Raw genomic sequence first — 22,898 nt, forward strand, 5'->3', positions numbered from 1 at the left:
TTTTAACTTTTTGTTACTACTTTATGTAAAATGAATCCTATTGGGAATGTCACTTTTTTCTGTTTTTTATAAATATATTTTTAATTGTTTTACTTCTACAGATGGGTGCTTGCTTTTCAAAGGTTTTCAATGGCTGTCCATTAAAAATACATTGTGCAACTTCATGGATAAATCCGGATACAAGAGGTAATATATTACATATATATATATATTCCATTTTGTCCTCTTCTCGGATTTAAAGAGTGCTTAGATGAGCAAGAGTATTTCTTTTAAATAGACATATTGTAAAGTAGGTTTATTCATAGAAGCAGAAGTTCTTTAATTATGCCTCTGCTCTGAAGTTCAGTGTTTTTTTTTTTTTTTTAATAACGTGTGGGCACAGATTTCAGCTTTGATTAAAGAGAATATATTACATATCAAAGGTAAAAAAAAAAAAAAAACAGCAACCAAACACTTTTGATTCAAGACTCTTTTCAACATTTTAATCCCAAAGATGCCAATCCTAATCCATTTTGAAAAAACTGACTCCTGGAGACCGTAGTGGAGTTTGATTTCTTCGTTGTTCACTTCTCTCTCTCTCTTTCTCTCTCTCTCTCTCTTGTCTCTCTCTCTCTCTTTCTCTCTCTCTCTCTCTTCTCTCTCTCTCTCTTTCTTTCTCTCTCTCTTTCTCTCTCTCTCTCTTTCTCTCTCTCTCTCTTTCTCTCTCTTTCTCTCTCTTTCTCTCTCTTTCTCTCTCTTTCTCTCTCTTTCTCTCTCTTTCTCTCTCTTCTTCTCTCTCTTTCTCTCCTCTCTTCTCTCTCTTTCTCTCTCTTTCTCTCTCTTTCTCTCTCTTTCTCTCTCTTTCTCTCTCTTTCTCTCAGTCTTTCTCTCTCTTTCTCTCTCTTCTCTCTCTTTCTCTCTCTTTCTCTCTCTTTCTCTCTCTTTCTCTCTCTTTCTCTCTCTTTCTCTCTCTTTCTCTCTCTCTCTTCTCTCATCACTCTTTCTCTCTCTCTCTTTCTCTCTCTTCTCTCTTCTTCTCTCTCTTTCTCTCTCTTTCTCTCTCTTTCTCTCTCTTTCTCTCTCTTTCTCTCTCTTTCTCTCTCTTTCTCTCTCTTTCTCTCTCCTTTCTCTCTCTTTCTCTCTCTTTCTCTCTCTTTCTCTCTCTTTCTCTCTCTTTCTCTTCTCTCTCTCTCTCTCCTCTTCTCTCTCTCTCTCTCTCTCTTTCTTCTCTCTCTCTCTCTCTTTCTCTCTCTCTCTCTTTCTCTCTCTCTCTCTTTCTCTCTCTCTCTCTCTTCCTCTTCATTTTTCCTCTTTTTTTCTTTCTTTCCTAAGTCTGTCTGATCTACAGATTTCTGCACATCTCTTTGCGCATACTTTTTAGCATTTCATTATATAGCCTGATGAAAGGGATAATTGATAACATTGTACTTGCGTTGCTGCAATTTCACTTGTTGATTATAGGTTGTATAGACATGCTGCTGACCCAGTAAGCAAGAAAACACTTAGATTTTTTCAGACACTGAAATTATGGAAGTCCAATCTTTTGCATTTGACATCTCAATATGAGATGTCTGTCTTGTTCACATGCCTAAATGCAATACAGGCTTTTAATTATGTTCAAGAAGTGAGGCACCCCCAAAGTACTGAGAAAATATTCTAATACTGCTTTTGAAGTACTCCAAAACAAGGCTATAAATATGTCACAAAATAAATGGAAATGTCCAAGTAGAATGATCTATATATGAGGAAACTATTCACATGAGTTCTTGCTTATGTTGTATCACTGCTGGTTTTTATTCTGATAAAGATTGGAATCACAATCATAAAAAGACTGATCTTTCCTAATGTCTTAAAACAACTCCATCCACAAAGCTAAGGTTCCTTAGCAATATTCATTTTCCAAGCTTTCAAACACCGTAACTATTATAGGTCGGTTTGTTTCAACGTGTATAATTGTCTTTTCTTGCTAAAGAGATGCATAGTTGTGTAAAACACACCTTCCTTAAGTCAGAATTCCTAGAATTTTTTTTTTTTATTTTATATTTGCAGATCAGTACTTGATATTTGGTGCAGAAGAAGGTATTTACACACTGAACCTCAATGAACTTCATGAAACATCAATGGAGCAGGTGTATTTCTGGTTTAATGTTTTTGGGGAAAAATGCATCTTACTTTTTTTTAGCCGCTCAAATTTATGTTGTATAATCCTTATAAAAATTGTCTTTACCACAGTGACATAGGCACTAGCCACACTGAGATTTATCTTAAATGCTTACTACTGAGGATACCTTTAAGTCTCCTTTAAGTTTTGTGTAGGCTGAACTGTGTTTAAGTAGGAGCTCTGCATATATCATGCGTTGACCTTCATCAGAGTGCGTTGTTCTGCAGCTAAATAATCTGTTAAATAGTATGGAATTTTCCTGGTATATTTTCAATGAACTTTTCTAATTTTTTTTTTTTTTTAAAGCTTTGATGCAAGAAAGAATATTCGGAGCAAACATTGTGTGTCAGGTCCAGGGAAACGAGGAGATCCTTTATACACTAGATTCCATTCTTTTTGTCTTAAAAGCAGCTTTGCTGGCGAGACTCAGCTTACTTGAATCCCAGTTAAAATCCCGTCTTTGCAGAATCTTATAAATAGGAGGTGTTTTTGAGGGGATACTGGGGAGGGGGAAATGCCAATTGCAGGCTTTTCTGTATGGTGTCTTCTCCAGCTCTTCTGTTAATCTCTGAGACTTGTTTTCTTTCCTGCCTTCTCCCTAACTTAGGGAGCTATGCATCTGCCATCAAGATGGAGGAATTTGCAAGGACAGCCTTCACACTGTAAGCTGGAGGCACTGGTGTTTGTTCATCTTCCAGGGTCCAGACGTTGTAGGTGTCTGTTGTGTTGAGAAGAGGGCCTAGCTAGCTTGCACTGAGCTCCATGTAACCCATAATCATACTGGTGCTTGAGTTACCTAGTTTAAACTTAGTTCAGGTACCTCTCTGCTGCTTCACTATGGTTGTAAAATCTACCCTGAGAAATATCACTAATACAATAATTCCTGTAGGTCAGGTAGATGAAGGAAAGTTTTGGTTGTTCTGGGTTTTTTTTTTCTTTGTTTTTTGGGGGATTTTGTTTGGGTTTGGCTTTTTGGGGGGTGGGGTTGTTTTTAATTGGCAAGGAGAATAAGTGTAACAAAACTCATGCTCTCATATCTGTCCTTGTTTTCTCCAAGCACCATGTTCTGTAGTGCGTTGCCTAGTGAGCTTTTAGAGACATGTTTTAATGATCACTAGAGCACTGAATGATGAGAAGAAGTGCTTGTACAAACAGTCATATGTGGAACAGGAGGAATGGGTGACAGGTCAATCAGCCTGCAAATCTGAAGTATTGCTGCTATTCTCTAATTTTCAGATCCAAACCTGCTAAGTCACAATATGGTTATGCAGCTTGAGAAGGTCAATCAAACTTGCACATTAAATTTGGATACAGCCAGGATGGTAGATTATTACTGTAGGTTTTTCTTAGTGTGTTTAGATTAAGAGAAGACTTCAGGAATGCAAATGCACTGTCTGTGCTAACCATTTGTTGCATCTTTATTTATGATAACAGGCAATAGGGCTTTAATAGCATTTTCAAATTCTGTGTTTCACTTCACTGTTTGCTCTCTAGGTCTGATATAATTCAGTGTAAAAGCAGAAGTAGTATCCTTGGTTATATTTCACTACATTCCACTTCACTAATGGACAAAGCAGAAATAACTGATGTTTCCGTGAGTTAGCACAGCTTCAAGATGGATCTCCTGCTCTTTGAAAGAAAAATCTCAGTTAATTTACAAGATCTCCTCAGATCTTTCTAATAAACCAGCAGTGAGTGGTTTGTTTTGGGTGGGGTTTTTGTTTGTTTGTTTGGTAGGAGATTCTGCTTGCTTTTCTAAGAGCAAAGGAGATGAGTGGTCTGTCTGGCCCAATAGTCTATTTCCTAAAATGGGAGTACGAAGCGACCACGACAATGACCACTGTCCTTCTCAGACTCAACTACTGTCATGGAATTGGGGATGCTGGAGGATTCTGGCTATTTGTTTCTTATGTCCATTTATGGACCTGTTGGACATAAGTATGTCTAATCCCTTGTTTACACTGGTGATACTTCCCATCTCCATCGCCTCTTAAGGCAACAAATTCCAGAAGTTATGTGAGATGGGGGAAAGAAAGTACTATTTTTATTTTTTTTTTTTTTTAACATTTCTTTTTTGTTTTAAAAATACCTTGTCGGTTCAACCCTGTCTTTCTAGTAATCGTGGAGCATGACAACAATTCAACCTTGACCATTTTTACACTCCTTGATCGCTTAAATGAAGTATGTTATTATATGTGGATGGAGAGTCCCTCCAAGTGCCAGTTTTACTTGTTTCAAGAGATTTGGACTATCGCAGGCTTTAGAAGGGCTATGCTTTGTTGACTGGAGTTTACTATTGTTAAGGTCTTCTCCTTTGAAGGAGAAAGTTTGGTAGTTTTGAAATTTTTAAAGGGATTGATTTTTATAATGATGTCTCATGGGCTAATTATAGTATTCTTGAAGACATGAATATAAAATGTGCTAATTGTCTAAATGTTAATGTATATGTTAAATATAGTGTGTGTGCCTAAGATTTACTCTGAATTAACTCTGGAATCCAGGTAAATGTTACTTGGCTTAAGCTAATTTCTGCTACAAAAAGCAAGTCAATATTAGTTTTGTCCTGTCATCTATGCAGATATTAATCGATCAACTTAATGTGTCCACATTTGGTATATATCAGATTGAAAGCTTTTCTTTCTTCCTTTTTCCTTTCCTTTATCAGCTATTTCCTCGAAGGTGTACATGGTTGTATGTCATGAACAATTGCTTGTTATCAATATCTGGTAAGTTACTGTGCTATCTCCAGCTGTTAGTGGTGGTAAACATTTGGTTTTGTATTTGAAGTGTGGTTTTGTTTTCTAATTAACAGGTAAAGCTTCTCAGCTCTATTCCCATAATCTACCAGGACTCTTTGATTATGCAAGGCAAATGCAGAAGTTACCTGTTGCTATCCCAGCACATAAACTTCCTGACAGAATACTTCCAAGGTAAATACATGTTGTCAGATATATCAGAATATCTTAATTTGGGAGTTCAGAATATGCTTGTGAAACTCCAGGAATACCAAATAACATGGAGCTGTATTCACAGTTTGTCATGGATAACTCCTACGGGCATTAATCAGTGGGTAGACCTCTAAACTTAACATGAATCAGGATACGAATATACTCCTGTTAGATAAATGTGTTTTGGTACATCTTAGCTTTTTGTCATGAAGCCTCTTGTTTGAGGGCATAGCTCTTTTCAGGTATAGTCTAGTATGGTAAAACCTGGTTGTTCTTGATGCTAAACAAGATCTAGGGTCAGTATTGTACCTCTTATATTTCAGGCAAGTAGAAATGGTGACCTTACATCAGTTACTCTGGGCCCCATTCTACTTAAAGCAAAAGTAAAAATTAAGGATGGATAATCACTTACTGCAGGGGGAATAATCTCATGGGTTATTTTGTAGGCTGGAAAGAATAGAACTGGAATGCAGATTTGACATTCTTCATTGCCTAGTCATTTTTCACAGGCCAGTGTAGAAGATACTTTTAGTCCCAGATGCCTACAGCACATAGTGCATGCAGTCCCTCCTGCCATATTTACTAACAAGGGCATACAAAATCTTACAGACACAACACTGGCTGCCAAACCAAGTGTTAAAGAGCCTATTCAAGTCCAAGAGGAATAGATAGTAACACTAATCTAGTTTGTAGAGATGCCTTTGATTCTTAAAATATATATGGAATCATTGGTTCTTCTTGTATAATAGGCTTTCTGTTAGGAAATTGTATTGTAGAAGACCTAATTTTTCTGCCATCTTTGGTTCTATTAACAGCCTATTAACATTTAATTCTTGGGTTCAGGAAAAGCTTCTTGTTCAGTCATCTTCCAACATAATGGTGCAGCACTCCTCTGAAAATTGTGTTATTCCTAGAGGCTAAATGCTAATTAACTAAGAGGTAATTTGTGCTTTAAATTGTTGTCTTCTGTGTGTCTGTGCCATTGTTCTGCTCCTCTCTATTCCAAACTAACTTTGGTGTGAGGACTGCATCAGCAGTGGACTAATAACTGTAATTATCATTAAGGATTGTGTGAGGGAGACCTTCAGACTATATTCAGCCTGGAATGACACGTCACCTAAGCTGCAGAGGGCTCAGAAAATTTCTTGTCCAGTCATGTCACTTCCGTAGAAAAATGCAGCACAACCTGAATGTGTGAGTGCCAAGGCAGTCCTTCAAACACAGGAGAGATTCATTTAGATAATCCATTTTTCTGTTTTATCCCTTGCTGTAAGGCATCAGGGTGGTAAGATTTAGCCTGACAGAAGTGCATTTGAAGCATGGAGAAGCGCATTATTTTATCAATGTAGAAATATTGAAAACAAAGTTTTCTGTAGAGAAAATGCAAAACAAAATAGAATTCGAAGTCATTTGTGAGGTTTGTATATTCATCTGCAACATGGTCTAAGCTGAATTTATGATACTTGGTAGGCAATCATTCAGCAGCAGAAAATGTCTCTGGTAAGTCTACATTCCAGCTTCTTTCCCTTGAGTGTCCTTGAACAGTTTCTTTCAAACCTTCCATGGCTTCTTCTGAGCAAAATCTGTGGCCAGTACTCAGCTTTCATGCTGCTCAGTCCTGCTGCATTATCGGTTACTTCTGGACATTTGAAAGGTGCTGAAATAGTTTTGACTGCAATATTTACCTGTCAGTCCAAGCAAGCTATCTAGTACAGCATCATTTTACATACCCTTTGGGTCCACTTGTCTTGTCTTTGAATTATAATAATGTCCTTGGGACAGGAGAGGCCTTTGTGTTGTCAGTGTAGTATCCAGCACAAGATGTAGTAAGTTACAGCATTACAAAGAAGAATGATTGTGTTGAGTACCTGTGGATATCCCAGGCATGTGTATAAATACATATAATTAAATAGCAAGAGATAGTGGTAAATGACATTTGAAGGCACTGAGGTATCTATTACTCTCCGTTCCTGACTTTTCACTGCATTTATAATGTTGCATAACTGAGCAGCATCTTGGTGCTAACAGAGGGATCACCATGTATGTTCTAGGCATGTCATTTTGAGAAGAAATACGCACATACATAGTTTTTCTGGGGAGCAAATAAACTTTACTCACCAACAGCTTGCTAAAAAGCAAGTTCATTCAATTGTTTTAAGTTGACCAATAATTCTCTCTTTGTATCTTGTAGGAAGTTTGCAGTGTCTACAAAAATTCCTGATACTAAATGGTGTCAGAAATGTTGTGTCGGTAAGTAAAGATCTGCAGAATAAATGCCAAGAAGCAGTAGAAATGATGGCAGTAAGTTACTGGGTCAGGTTTAGGAAGTGATAGGAGAAGATACTTCTGTCATTATTATGAAAAGATGCATTTGCAGGCAGTGAACTCGTTCAGGTTAGTCCTTGAGTTTAAGCAATGGAAAGCTTTCCCAATTTGCTTTTTATACTGGAGGACAATTCTTACAAACTGCAGAGAAGGAGAATGCATGTCAAGTTTAAACCAGCTCTTGGGAATAACCTAATCTCCATGGCTGGAGTGACTTAAAGAAGTTGCCATCAGGCTTAAGTAGCCTAGGCTTAGGTAGCCTGACATCTAGCACAAGTTCCAGCTGTCAATATTGGATGATAAAAAGCAAGGAGTATTTTCAGTTCTTTGAGGACTGTGTTGTCTCTGAAGCCTTTAAAGTGTGTTCAAAGCACTGTGTTAAGGCATGCTGTAAAAAGGGTGGTGGGAGCAGATAGATTAAAATAAAGTAATATTAAAAAGAACCAGGAAAGGTAACTCCTGGGGTCAAGCTCTTGTCCCCGGGAATGTTTCACCTGGTGCTCCGTAATCAAATGTTTGCTGTGAGGATTGTATTACACAGGAGAGTCAGAGGCTCAGTGGTGAGCATCTGTCATCTATCCTGACAAAAATCTCCCCAGTATTGCTAAAACATATGATGTTATCGCTTCTTTGTCCAGCTCACCTGTTAAAACTTGACTTTTTCTGGTATGCAGATGCTCTAGGGTGTGATAGGGTATTAACAATATGTACTGTGTATGTTCAGGCCTTGCCCTAATTGAGGCATCTAATCAAGCTGTAGTGGATGCTGAAGGGAACACCTGAAGGGGTGGAGCAGGATCAGAGTAGGTAGGAATGCTGCTTTCTGACATGAAAACTAATTTGGAAGTCTATATGGTTTTAGGTCTCTGTTTATGAAATGAGAAACCTGGTGGTGTGCTCCTCTGCAGTCTTATGGTTTCTGTACTAACAGGCACAGAACTGAATAAGAGTGTCATGGGACTTTGCATCGTAAGAGGGGGACTGCTGTCTTGGCATGCAGAGATAGCTCAGCCTAATAAGCCTGGAATCCTCCTCCTATGATAGGAGTAAATAGTAACTTGTGATGGCAACAGGGATGTCTGCAGATGGCAGGTCCAAGGGGAGAAATAACAGATTCCCCTCTCCTTCTGTACTTATTACCCGCAGCCTGAGCTGCAGCCAGAGCTGCAGCATTCCTGCTGGCAGCATAAGTACCCCTTTGCCCTGGGGGAAGCAGCAGTGCCACAGGAGGCAGAAACAAACAAGAACTTCTGGTCTCGTTTTTCCACCTTACAGGTGTTGGTAATTGCATGTTTTGTGTTTTCTGCTGCTGAGTTCAGCCATACCAAGGGTCACACCAGGCATTATTTGCTGCCGTTTGCAGTTGGTCTGACAGATGTTGAGTGAGGACTTGGATTAATGAAATTAAACTTTGATGTGTAAGGTGCCAAGGGATTGCTAGTGGATTTTCTTGGCAGTAGGGTAGCATAAGCATATTTTACTTACGTAGATAGTACTGGATTGTAGAAGCTTATTATGTGAACCGTGTTGTTCATTTCCTGATGTCCTTTAAAATCTGGTCTTTAGATGTAGTTGTACAAAGTGTTGAAGTAACACCTGTTTGTCTTGATAAGCTGGTGAAATTTTGTCAATACTGTAGAATTAAAGTTGTGAAACTTCGGATTTCACAGTGCCCAATTTTGCAACTTTATTGTTCTCTTCCCATTTTTAATTGAGCTCTTACAAACAGTAGAAGAGCAGGAGTTGAGTGGAAATAGATGATGTCACTTAAAAAAAAACCCCAGATTTCTTGCTGATCTATGAGAAATACAGAGCTCCTGGATTTCATACTCACTGTGACAGTGCTTGAAAGGCAGCTGAGCAGTTCTCAAGTGATAGTGATAGTTCAGTGCCTGCTGGATAATTACCAAAACAGCTGTTCTTTTACAGCTTCTCATGATGATCTGGAGATAGCTTAGGCAAACCAACGTGGCTATTAGCTATGGCAGGCTATTAGCTGCTCATGACTGGTGGAAGGGCAGACCATGCTCCAGCATGCTTGCTGTCACTATTTTCAGTGTGGATGTTGACTTTTTTTCAGAAGCTTCCTTATATAAAAGATTAGACTGGTGGTGGTGGTGACTTAAAAATAAATTTATGGACTGTAATTTGGTTGGAAATTGTTTATTATTTTGTTTGCTTGTATTGTACACTAATGTACTCTACCTCTCCTGTTTTGGCAGTGAGGAATCCCTACACGGGCCACAAGTACCTTTGTGGAGCACTACAGTCTAGCATTGTTTTGTTAGAATGGGTTGAACCAATGCAAAAATTTATGTTAATCAAGGTAATACTATAATAAGGTGAAATATTCTCATGTTCAGTTCTATTTATCTTGAATTACTTGTTAAGTATTAGCCATTTCTTGAGTTAATACACTTCTCTCTTGGTTTCTTTTAAATTTCTTTGAAAATAACTATTTAAATATGGTATATGTATTAACTGACTCAGAATATTTATAGGAGTTTTCTTGGTTTTGTGGTGCACTTCAGTTAAAGAAGAAAACCCTTCCCTTCATGAACATTGTGTTTTAGTTGCACAGTAAAAAACTGGCTGATAGGCTGAGACATGGCCAAGTGGAGTGATAACATGGCTTGTTCCCATACCAGAGAGAAGGTGGCTGCTTATTTTATGCTTTGTGACACTGGAGGTGCCCAGAACTCACGTAGGGAGGCAGCCACTATGACTTGATCAGCCTGGCAGCCAAGTTAGAGACTGCATAGCCAGGGAGAGCAATGATGGGTATAGCACTCTTGTCATCTGTGTGCAGCTGCACAGGACAAACGTCCTATTTCATTTTAACTGAATTGGCCTGAAGACTCTAACCTTGTTAACTTAAGCTTTTTGTCTCTATCAGTTACTGTTATCTGAAGACGTAAACTTAATGTTCTAAAATGTATGGCATAAAATTTACCATACAGTTTTAAATACCTAATAGTGACTCAGACTAAACTTATTTTGTTTCTAATGCCTATTTTTGTTTCTTAATCTAGCACATAGATTTTCCTGTACCTTGTCCACTGAGATTGTTTGAAATGCTGGTAGTCCCTGAGCAGGAATTCCCTTTAGTTTGTGTTGGTGTCAGTAGAGGAAGAGACTTCAACCAGGTGGTGAAGTTTGAGACTGTCAACCCAAATTCTACCTCTTCATGGTTTACAGAAACAGGTTTGTAAACTGTTACAATTACATTCATAAATGTTTGTTGCTCTTCTGTTACAGCTGAAGCACTAAAAAGGTAGTTTCCTCTGAGAAAACTAATGATTAAATCATTAAGGCTAAGTGATCATTGTAAGTTCTCTTTAAACCTGTTTGTACTTGCTTGCACATGCGCTTTTTTTGGTGTTTCTAGTTTTTGAACTGATTTGATTTCTTGAGATTTTTGAGTATAGCAGAGTATGGAGCTGTGGTTTTTTGTTTTGTTTTGCTTTTGCATTCCCATAAATCAGAGTGTACTTGACTATTGCCCACTGTGCTGTTCTGTTTTCTATCCTGGCAGAATGACATCAGTTTATTTAATAGATTTTAATAGAATTGCACTCGGAACAATTTCTTTCCACATCTGTGTAGGTGTAGTTTGCCTCTCCTGCAATAAGCCAGTGTGATTAGAAATGGGGTTATCAGCTTCTTGCTGAGAGAGAGCATATTTTTATTCTCCTTGTGTTTGTCGAAAGAGAAGAGATTAGGACCGCTGGTAGCAGGAAACTAGGTTATCTGTCACTGGTCTGAGCACCATGAGTGAGGAGGCCACCATGTGAGCAACAGTATAAATGGTCTTAAGAAAGAAGTGTTCTAAGAATTAATTTTTAAGAGTTGCAGGGTCTCCCCCTAAACCTAGAAGTAGTAGTGAGCTGACCCCAGTCACAGCTTCCACGTTTAGAAGCAGTAAATAGCTTTGTTATTACCAGGCATAGAGCCCTTGTTGATCCATGATGAATTTATACGTAGTCCTGCGCTGGCATATATGTATCTGGCTGATTGTGTACCATGCAGTTCACTAAGAAGAACAGTTTCCACTACAAAGATACCCGCTATCTTTCTCACTGCTGGAAAGTGTGTCAGATTTTGACACACTTTAAAGCACAGTTACAGAAACCAGAGTGATCAGTGGATGGCTGATTAATGCACTTCGGAGTACAATTAACTACTTCAAAGTTAGTGCGTTTTATTTTCAAACTTACACATCTGTTCATATAACTGTGTGACTTGGTTAGAATTCATAAAAGTAGAAAACTGAAGAGAAATTTTGACCCATGATGTCCCATTGTCATTCTTCTCTCAGTATTGCCTGCATTGTGGAGGTATCCCTGTCCATTGCAGGGGGTTTGGAACTAGATGATCTTAAAGTCCTTTCCAAACCATCCAATTCTATGATTCTATGAATAGTAATCCCTTCATGGTTCCTTTTTTTTTCTTTTTAATGTAGAAAATTTAACATTGCATTGTGTCTTCCCAAAGGATACACTTCCTTGGCTTCCTTGGGTCATTTGTGTGTTCTTGTGTTGTTTCTGTGTTATTTTCTACTATTTGACTCCAATTTAAACGCTCATGTTGTATGGGCTTATTCCTGTCCCCTGCTGGAAGGAGAGGGATAATGCAATGAAAGGGATTTTTCAGCGTTTTTTAAATGAGGGAAGGGTGTAGCATATGGTCACAAACAGCGCCCATCACACAGTTTCCACAGTAGTGGTCATTGTTTGGCGTTTGATATTTTTCTGTAAATGTCTTCTAAAGATGTTAAAAAAAAAAAAGTAAGCTGGCAAAGACTCTCCTGCAGGGGGTTTCTCCTGTGCCATCCTTCTGGTAGCTTCAGCAAGTACAGTGCATGTTTCCACATCACATAATGTGGTTGCACAGATGTGTGTCCTCCAGTCCTTCCGTTGCATGCTTTCATCATGGCTATATCCACCTTTGGTTAAGACCGTGCATTAGAAATTGGTCAAAATCACAAATATATGCCTTCCAAGACAAACAGCAAAAAAGAGATGGAGTGACCATCTCAAGGAGCATGTTTCTGCTGTCATCCTTGAAGCTTTTTGCTTCTCAACAGGACCATGGATTTTTTTCTTTAACTGAAAGCTGCTTTTGTATTTTAGGTAACATGCTCTAATTTCTCACCTCTAACCGATTTAATTAGTTTCTCTTTTCTGTATAAAAGAACACCTACAGAATTGCTGGCAGTAATGCTGAATTAGTAAGAGCTGTTTTTTATGTAATGTCAGTGTCAACAAACAAATGGACCAAAACTATACTTCTCTTGAGCTGATGTGTCCACTAATTCCTGATGGGTCAGATCCCCTTGTTTACTGTGATGGAGACTGCTGCAGCTGTAATGCAGAAGAGAGGAGTGTGACCCTTCTTTTAAGAGTTTGGAGAAGGAAATAATAATCCCCTATTTTTGGAAGATTAGGGATGGAAAACCTGAAAATAGCAGCAAGAATTAAGTACTAATATTAAGTCCCTAGCAGCAGAAGAAAAATGGAATGAAACAGCATTCAGATTTAGTATGGACAGTCTCATATATCTGCCTTTTTTGCCACAGCAATATTAAATTATACCAACAGATAATACAGGGAGAACAGTGTATACCTGAGTTTGTTTTTGTGACTTGGCACACTAAAGGCTGGATTAAGTTCATACTTTAATATTACAGCTTCAGTTTTCCTGTCACAGTCAACATGTTGGATATGTGGACATGCCTCTCTAAGAGAAGATAAATATAAGATGATTATTTTAAGTAGATGAAAACACACTAACCCATTAAATTTTCTCAGCCTCTAGAACTTCCATTTCAGATTTCATGCTAATTTATGTTATGAACTAACACTGTCATTTTTTTATAGACACTACAGAGACAAGTGTTGTACATGTAACACAGCTGGAGAGAGATACCATTTTGGTGTGTTTGGATTGTAAGTTCTGGTATCAACTAAATACATACATATGCATGTACATGCATACTGTCTGTCTTCAAATTAGGTCATATATTGAAGATTGATTCTTGATTGACATATCCTATTTATTGTCTAGGCTGCATAAAAATAGTGAATCTGCAAGGCAGGTTAAAATCCAGCCGCAAACTGTCGTCTGAGCTCACATTTGACTTTCAGATTGAATCAATAGGTAAGTTCAATTTTGTTATTAATACTGAATATCTGGGTAGACTAGAAAGCCATATGAAATTTAACAAGTGCCAGATTCTGTATCTGGGACAAGGTAGTCCTGATTGTGTAAACTGAGGGGTGTGAGGTTGGAGAGCAGGCCTGCAGAGAGAGATCTGGGGGTTTGGGTTGATGGCAAGGTGTGCGTGAGTAAACACTGTGCTCTGACAGGTAAAAGAGCCAGCCACGTCCTGGGGTGCATCAAGCACAGCGTAGTCACAGGAGTTGACTGTTCCACTCTATGCTGCACTGGTGCCGCCCCACCTTGAGTACTGTGGGCAGTTTACAGATTCTTCCTGGGAAACCACACACTTACCCTGTCCTTGAGGAAAGCCCTAGGCCCATTTCCTTTCACAGGGTGCAAATGCAGGTGTCTGTCACTGTGTTTGTGACAAGGGGAAGGGCTGGGAAGTAAAAGGCTCTGTAAAGCTTGCTGTTGCTGAAGGACTGTATTAGCCAGTAGTTGCTGGGAAATGAAAAATGTCACTGCAGTGTCCCTGTAACGTTCTTGCTAAAATTCAAGATATATTTTCTATATGAATTATACATTTTCAATATATAATTTATATATTAGAATGGAGAGGGGTTTCCTGCTGAAAGGAAGGGCCATGTTTAGGCCTAGACAGAAGGACAGTTGTAGAAATTTTTCTGGTTGGGTGGGAATATTTTTTAACCCTGCACCTTAAACAAAAAAATATGTAAATGCAGCTACTTTTGAGGCAGGTTCAGTGATTCCTGAGAGACATTCTGCAGTCTGTGTGGGTGAATGTGATAGACTAAAACATACACGTACAGATTTCAGAACTGCAGTCATATACTTTTGGCCTTAAAAGCATGAGTTGACATTATGCCTCAAAACTGATTCCAGTGTTCTTTGTTACCAGTCTGTCTCCAAGACAGTGTGTTAGCCTTCTGGAAACATGGTATGCAAGGAAGGAGTTTTAGATCAAATGAGGTGAGTACTACATTTTGCTTCAAATTCTAGCTCTAATATAAGCCAGGTAGAGGATACAGTAACTTCCTAGGTTAGAGCTGGAAGCTGGAGTCTCATTCTAAGCATGTTTCATAAGCTACAAACTGATTAGTGAAGCTATACGATAGCCACTGTCAGGTTTATGACATACAAAACAGAAAGCAACAAGAGACCAGGCCATGATGCCATTGAAAATATCCAAGCCTAATTCTTGGTAACATTCATCATTTTCACCTTAAATTGCTTTGAAGACCAATGTCAGTCTCTTAGCCTCTTACAAGTGGGTGCCAGAATTTGGGCTCTGCTAATGACTGCCCACTCCACTGCTGAGCTTTAGCATTTTGTCAGTGTTGAATGAGTTGCCTGTTGTATTTTAGTCTCTTCCATGTTCCCTTGGCTTACAAATACCTTAAAGATTTTGGTGCCCAGCTTTCACAAGAAGTATTTTTCATTCTCAGGAGAAAAATGTCAGATTGATCTAAAGTTATTTTGTTTTGGTTTGATTTTTATTTCTTGGTTTTGGTTTGGTTTTTTTTTTTTTTTTAGTAAAATGTGTGTAGTCTCTTTTTTCAGCCAGTTTGAGATTTTTAGACATAGTTAAAGCATTATAAATACTTTCTCAATTCCTTTTTTTTTCCTCCTTGCTTCAAACCTTGTGTCTTTGTGTGTTAGTAGAAATGCTTTGTAGGATTGTAATGAGTCTCTTAATTCCGTTATTAAAGAATGTTCACAAACTTCACCCGTTTTTCACCTGTGTCACATTGGCTGAGAAACTGAGCTTATTATGACTAATGTATTTTAAGGTACATGTACAGTCATACTGTGCCAAGTTTAGATAATCCACATTGTGATACATTTATTTGCACAAAGCCACAGTTGACCTCCTCTGTGCTGTGACAGTAAGCTGTTTTTTGTGGTAAGTTGGACCAAAGATTAGAGTCACACTGCTTCTTATTTCCAAGCCTGCAAATGGTTCTTGTGGCATCTGTGCATGCATGATTGTCCTTCTCTCAAGAACTCTTAATGGTGAACTGCAGCACCCTGCTATTAGCACAGACTATGAGAAGGAGATGAGCCTGCTAAGCACTCCTCCAACTCCAGACTCCCTGCAAAGCTCAGTGGATTACTCCACCCATTGGCACTCAGTAGCTCCAATCCAGTTGTTAGAGGACATGCCCCAGAGTACTGCAGAACAAGTGGATGCTTTATATTGTTTATGTAAAGCATAAGGAACTCTGTCTTCTCGCTTTGTTATTGTCAAGCCAAAGCCAGCACCTAGATGAAGAACAGAAGGCAGAACTGAGCTGTTGTCAGCAAGCCACACAAAACTTTCTTTGTAGAACATGTCTAGGGTAAGCTCTCAGGCCTTTTGAAATTCCTCATTTCTCTTGGTTGTCCTACCAGCCACAGCTATTAAGAAAAAAAGCCCCAACCAACTCATTTTCATCTCTAGCATGAAAAGCCTGCATTACCAGCCTCAGAACTTGACCATATTTGTTACTTTTGGGGGCATTTTAAACAATGTTTTGTGTAGGAAGTGGTTACACAGGACAAAAACCTGACCAACCTAACTTTGCAGCAGGCTTATCTTTGATAAAAGTTATTAGTTCAGATTTCCTAATCCAGTATCAGTTGTTCTAATTTGGGATGATTCTAGCTGCTTGCAGTTATTTCCTTCTACAGCTGTGACCTTCCACAGTGATCTGATTGAGTGGGAAGAATGAAACAGGGAAATGTATGAATGCTGAGATAAGATGCTCAAAATTTGGACCAAGATTGTGCAGACTTAAACCCACAACAGGGAGGAAGTAATTTTCTTAAAGTGGGGAACATAATTAATTAATGTTCTCTTGCAAGTTGTCTATACCAGAAATGAATTGACTTAGCTACTAAGAAAGAAGAATCTTTTTTTGTAAACACTGCTGCGTGTTCATGGCGTGACTCGATATGCTTTTGATTATGCAGTGGGCTTCAGTTGACTTTATTGATTAGCATGATGTTTTCTTTGGTGCTTTGGTATTCATTTGATCATAAAGTTGTATCAGAAGTAAAATTCACCTGCAGTAAACAGCTCTACTGCACTAGTCTGAAATGTCAGAATACTATTTTCTTTTTACAATAAGCATATGTACCACAAATTAGATTGTTTCTCTGTTAAGGTTTTCAGAATATGAACATATTGCATTGTTACTATGATTCAGAATTTCAACCAAATGCATTTTATGTGTGATTTACCTGACTCTTTTTGGAGATCTACTGTAGAGTGAGACAAATGGCACCCTACAGCTACCTATTTCAGTCATGGCTGTAAAGAGAATTGCACCAGGAGCTCAGATGCTGAGCTGAGCCCTGCTGTTGTACTTGCAGTTGCTACAAGAGGAATTCATGTAACATGGCAGAAATTACAGAACACTTTAAGATTCATTTTAAAGTGATAATTGCATTAAATTCTCTAGCTGATTTAAATAGGCAGTAAATTGGTAACATCAGTTGTAGTCGGTTCTTGAGGTTGACTTTAAAAACAATAAAAACACTCGTGCGCTTAACATGTAAACACTTGTCTTATTTTTGTCTAGATCACACAAGAAATTTCGGATAATACAAGGATATTCAGGCTTCTGGGATCTGACAGGTATGAAGAGAAGCAAACATGACATGTTAGAATGAAGAATGTGTGCTCCTCCTATCTTGTGCAAGTTCTTTTTGCTTGTTTTCTTGTGATTCCTTTTATAGCCACCTTACTCATTCCTTTGTGCACATGTCTACCTTTCTACTTCTTCCTTAAAGAAAACATCTTCTAAAAGTGTTTGTGGGCTTCCAGAAGTGCTCAGCCATGCTGAGAAGTTCCTTTTTTTGGCTGCAGTTGCAATCTCCAGGAGTGTCTTCCTTTTTCTGCTGGAACTCTTTTGTTTAACTTGGTGAAATCTTCACTTTCAGATGCTCTACTGCAGGAGCTCATCAAGATACACATCTTAAGGCAAATGCAAAAATACTTAAAAACTTAAATACCTCAGTTTCACCCCCAAATATGAACTCTACCAATTGTCCTTCCAGCATGACAGCTCAGGTCTTGTTAGAGCTCTTGGTAGTTCCCAATGTAGCTGTTTTGGCGCCTGCTTTGCAAGACACTAACACTGTGTCTGACCCATCATACACCAGCTTGGCTAGTCAGTAACTGCTGTTTTAGGAGTGTCGCTGGCTTCCTCAACTTTCTCTGCCTTGCTGTCAAAGTGTGTGCTTCTACAACAGCCACAAAAACAGCAGAAGTTTTGTCTTCAGGGGTGTGTATATTGACATCATGGTTTCACCAGTCATAGATTCATATGAAGTGCAAAGATAGGCTTTAATTTTTCTTTTGAGAATTGCCTGTGTCTTACACAGTAAACTCACATTCTTGTGGCACTACCAGAAAAACTTCATATCAGCCAAAGGCCTTCCCTTTATTCTGTTTTTCCAAACTTGATGCACAGATCTGTAATTATCCATAACATCAACAGCAGTGAATGGTGCTGTGGCTTTTATGGGCTAGCTACAAGCAATTTTTGCTGGCTGGGGGTTGAGGATTCTGCCTTACATACAATACCTGATAACTTTTTGGTAATGGGTAGTTGTAAGTAATACTCATCTCTGACCTGAGGGTTTTACTCTCTCTGCTCCAGTGAGGTGTGCTTGCAGCTCAGCTTTATTATGTCATTTCTCTTAGTTGTTGAGAGACACCACAGCTCAATTTAAAAACAAGTCTGACTTCAGAATGGAGTGTGACACCACATGGAAAAATGATGTCCTCTTCCCCAAATACAGTTCCATCTATTTCTGGCTTGCAGTAATAGTCTCCCAAGTCTGAGACAGTGTTTATTGCACTGCAATAAACATCAGTTCCAATTTCTTCAGATACTGTTTTGTTTGCAGCTTTGTCATATTTTGAGCTGTGAAACCGTTTTCCATAACACGTCATTTCCTAGGCAGTTCATAGGAACTGGGCTTCTGAGAAGCCAAAAACCTGACATCAGTCTGATAAGAGCTTGTGTGTTGCTTTCTCCTGGTGGGCAGGAAACTCCTCGTGACATGAGGTGTCATTGCCTTTGTGGAGCACATTGAGCAGAGGTTAGGTTTTCTGACTGATGTCGTTCTGAAGCAATCACCCTCTCCTTGGATTTGGATTTCCCACAATCTGCCTTCACTACAGGGTGTTTCTGGAGGAGAATTCAATCAGGAACATGGTCCATTTAGCAATTTTAGCAGTCCTTGTCCGATTTAAAAATCTCAGTTTGTGAAACAATTGTGCTGTTGATTTCTCTCCTTCAATGATAAAGGTCTGATCTGGGACATCCTTACAGTCTTTGCAGTAGCAGTGTAGGTCCAGCTAACAGAGTCTCCTGTCTCTGCTGGTCAAAAGTGAGTGGCAAGAAAAGAGGGAAAGAGAAGATTCTGCACATAGCGGTCCTTTCCTTGAGGACTCTCATCCTGCAAGTCTTTATCTCTGGGACTCTCAGAGCTGCAGGAAGCTTCTGTTTTGTTGGATTTAGGTTACATAGGCTCAGGGAAAGACTGGAAATGCTCACAGAAGAATCAGCTTTGGTCATCTGTTCTGTTCAGTGGCCAAGAGCAGACTAATGACTTTAGAACCAGAGCAAAGCTCAGGGGAAGCATTAGTTAGGGGTGTGATAAACCCTCTTCAGAAGCTCCCATGGAAAGGATGAGAGGCAACAGGCATACCTTGCAGCAAGGGAAATTCCAGCTGGATAAAAGGGGAAAACATCACAGTGAGGATAGCTGAACACTGCAGTAAGAGCTCAGAGAAGATGTGATGATCCTTGGAGACCTCACGTGGACAAGATCCCAAGCTACCTTTTGAGGTTGGTCTTGCTTTGAGAGGCATTTGGATTAGAGGCCCTCAGGGAAAGAGAAATAATGACCAGTCAGATGGATCCTGGCAAAGAATATTTGCAGTTACATCCAGAGACGTTTTTAAATGAAAGTTTATTTGACTATGTCTCCTTTTATTTTCATTGTAGGGTTGTGGTGCTGGAGAGTAGGCCGACGGATAACCCAACAGCCAACAGCAATTTATATATCCTGGCAGGGCATGAGAACAGTTACTGAGAAAGAGGGCATGGCAAGGCAGCTCGCCATGACAAGAGAACACTCCTGCTGCAGCAGCATCCATGGCTGGTTGAAATTGCACAGAAGCTGCAGTAACCCCACTTCAGTTACTTCATAATTTATTGTGGCATGAGAGGAAGACAAGAATTGTTTGTGGTATGGACACATGAGCATTATGATACCACAGAAGTGCTTAATTTACTGTTATGTAATCTTTGTACATATGCAGTATTTTTCAGTGAAACTTACTGGTGAAGACCTACACTGACTTCCTGTAGATAGCGGCCCCCCTGTTTAGTACAAGTGTCTTACCTGTACAGATGTAAAAGTCACTGAGGATGCAAAAACGAAATGGGGGTACTATTTTAAGGACTTCTCATGTGTTTATTATAAAAAGTGGGATGCTAGCAACAAATATAGTACATTTAACAACACTATTGTATTTTATTATATGTAATTTACTAATACAAATAAATCTTAACTTTTAGAAATTGTAACCAAGGCTGTAATCAGATTACAATCTTGTTTTAATTTTGATGCAACACACTGGTGTTCATGTTTGCACAATGTATTGAGATGTGATGTATTTAGTCACAAAGGTAAGCTGTGACTTTGTGGATATGACTTGGGCTTCAGAGTTCCTTTTTTTAGTTTACTTGGGTAGTTTTCTTTGTGAAACAAACCAGTTAAACACCTGTATTTTTATATTTAATTAAAACTCTCCTTATGATTATTGCTCTATGCTTGAAAACAGTACTTTCTGGATGGGTGTCAGTCCCAGAATAGTGGTACCTGGCTGTAACACTGCAATAGGTGTTTGAATTATTAGTGTATACAATGATAACAATTAGTATTACTGTTCATCTTACTAAATAGATTCATATCATAATGAAAAGGAGCAACATTCCACATTGTGGAAATGGCTCAAAGATGTTGCCATTCTTGACTTTGGGGGTTTTTTTGGCCTTATAACCATTTTCACACTTTTCTTGATTTTTAGGATGTTAACACATGGCCAAAATAATTTAGTTACTACCTCATTGAAACAATACAATGGTTACTACGCATCACAGGAACTTAGTTTTGATCAGAAGTATTTTTGATTGCTGGTTTCCAATGGAATATGTAAATGCCAAGTTTTAGCAAAATGCACACATTTGACTCCTTCTTTTGTATATGTTCTTTATCTTTTATTGTGATAATATACACTAAAACCAAACTAAATTTAAAGCGATTTATGGCCTGCATTATTGTTGTGATTAGTAATTGAAATATGTTTCCTAATGTATATAATGTAAAATAAACTTTTTTTAACATGTTGTTGTACAATTAGATTATCACCTGCACTAATTTTCCACATAAGACTAAAATGGAACATACTGAGTTTTGAATTCTGCTATTAAATGTTTGTGCCAAACACAGAAGCTGGGCATTTCTGAATGTATGAATGGTCACTGCAGCTCAACTTAATTTAGGCTAGAACTTGAGGTTAGGCATTTAATACCCTTTTAGCCTTTAGGCAATGGATGTATGTATTTGAGAGAAGTCTTTCCCAATTCAAGTTTGCTTGATTCCTTCCCTCCATCACCTGCTTTTCCACCTCTGTTAATTGTAAAACTAATTGCCTTTTTTTAGCAGGGCTATTTTTGCCTGTGGGATTCAGCTCTCTGCCTCTGCTGGCCCCATCTCATTTATTCCCTTGAACTGAACCTCAGCTCTGCCCTGTGGGAGAGGTGGTAATGTAAGCCCTACTGCCGAGAAGCTGAATTCCCAGAAAAGGCTAGGACTTGCGTGTGCTGCACAGCATACTTGTGCTGCTGCCCAAGGGGGATTTCTGTCCTGCCTTCCATGGTCTGCTCTTCACTTGGATGTGCTCAAAGTAACTAAATTTTAATCAAGTACAGTATAGCTGATGTGCTGTAAATATGCTTCCTCCTCTGGAGTTTCTGCAGCAGCTGGGGCTGTTTGGGGCTGTTAGGCCATTGCTGAGTTACAAGCAACAGAAGCTAAGGGATAGTGGGTTTTATTCTGGTTGAGCATTTTGGGTGCAAGGATGCAGCTGGAAGAGGTAAGAATAAAGAGGACAGGGTAATGGCACGTGGGAAGAAGGGAAGCGTGCTAGGGCACACTTGTCTCAAATCTTTGTTTTCCTGCTTTTTGAGGAATTATCCTGTTGCAGGATTTGGAGCCTGTGTCACAAAACTGCCTCTCCCCCACCCTGAGCTGCTTGGCTCCTTGGCTGGCAGCTGTCCCCAGTTAAGCCCTGAAATCTGGATGTCTGATCTCCTTTGCTAGATGGGCTGTTGTCATGAAATGAAAGCTTCCTTGAGACAATTCAGTGGGAGCTTCCACCATCCCTGTGCTCATGCAAGATCGTGATCAGTGTGGTGGGAGCAGTCAGAGCTAGGAAACTAAATCATAGGCATAATGAGGTTAGAGCAAGGCTTCTGCCTACAGCTAGTTGACATGGCTTCTCTAACAACCTGTGTAGCTTCCCCGTTCCTCTGTCCTCCCAGCCCCTTCCACGCTGGCTTCTGTCTTGGCTCCTACTGGGCAGAAATGTGTCATAATGTGTCCACAAGATGGGGCATTTACCAACCTGGCAGCAAGGTTTGACCAGTGCAGGGGCTGAACTTGAGAATAAAGAAGTGAGGTTGGTTGGGTTTATTGCAAAAGTGCTGGAGGCTGAGAGGATGTGGGAATGGACACTGCTTTTGTCCTGTTCTTGCGCATCTCTCCATGCAGTGGTGCCTGCCCCTGTCAGAAACAGGATGTGATGACTTGAGAAAGAGGGTGGTTGGGTTCAATATAATACAGGTGGATTACTGGTGCTAGGGATCTTCTTCCTTCCTTGGGCAGCATCTCCTTGGGTACAGATTTTCCCTTTATAGCTCATTTAAATCCAACATATTCAAATTCAGGTCCCTGATGCATTTCTCTCACAGGTACCTGTTCCTAGCACTGTTTTGGAGGCTGAATACAGAACATCATCAGCTCCTGTCAGTACCTCCTTACATTCCCAGTGGCAGCTGCTGATGTTAAAGGGGTGCTGTAACGCCTTGTAAGTGCACATTGCTTGGTCAGTCCTCAGCACAGTATGGGGAAGAAGGGCTGCCATGAGCCTCCGCCTTGTCCTGTTCCTCATCCAGCAGCACTGGGGCATCCCAAGTGTCCCTGTGCCACCTGCATACCACTGCACTGGCTGTGGTCTT

General features: G+C 39.3%; 1 protein-coding gene across 6 annotated transcripts in view; it reads left to right on the top strand.

Annotated features, from left to right (window-relative positions):
• Window positions 1-21,110, top strand: part of MAP4K3 (mitogen-activated protein kinase kinase kinase kinase 3) — an 81,418-nt gene extending 60,308 nt beyond the window's left edge. For 5 of the 6 annotated variants that reach the window (XM_065682109.1, XM_065682110.1, XM_065682106.1 and 2 more), the window contains 12 exons: window positions 102-186; window positions 2,029-2,108; window positions 4,806-4,866; window positions 4,953-5,070; window positions 7,280-7,338; window positions 9,636-9,739; window positions 10,446-10,617; window positions 13,293-13,361; window positions 13,480-13,572; window positions 14,495-14,565; window positions 17,160-17,215; window positions 19,599-21,110. In XM_065682109.1, coding sequence (XP_065538181.1) covers window positions 102-186; window positions 2,029-2,108; window positions 4,806-4,866; window positions 4,953-5,070; window positions 7,280-7,338; window positions 9,636-9,739; window positions 10,446-10,617; window positions 13,293-13,361; window positions 13,480-13,572; window positions 14,495-14,565; window positions 17,160-17,215; window positions 19,599-19,686 — 1,056 coding nt within the window. In that variant the 3' untranslated portion in view covers window positions 19,687-21,110. The remainder of the gene's footprint in view (window positions 1-101; window positions 187-2,028; window positions 2,109-4,805; window positions 4,867-4,952; window positions 5,071-7,279; window positions 7,339-9,635; window positions 9,740-10,445; window positions 10,618-13,292; window positions 13,362-13,479; window positions 13,573-14,494; window positions 14,566-17,159; window positions 17,216-19,598) is intronic. The other variant, XM_065682105.1, reaches the window with a different exon arrangement.
• The last annotated feature ends 1,788 nt before the right edge of the window (window positions 21,111-22,898 follow it).

The sequence above is a fragment of the Lathamus discolor genome, chromosome 5 (genome assembly GCF_037157495.1).
Source record: "Lathamus discolor isolate bLatDis1 chromosome 5, bLatDis1.hap1, whole genome shotgun sequence".
NCBI classification, from domain to species: Eukaryota; Metazoa; Chordata; class Aves; order Psittaciformes; family Psittacidae; genus Lathamus; species Lathamus discolor.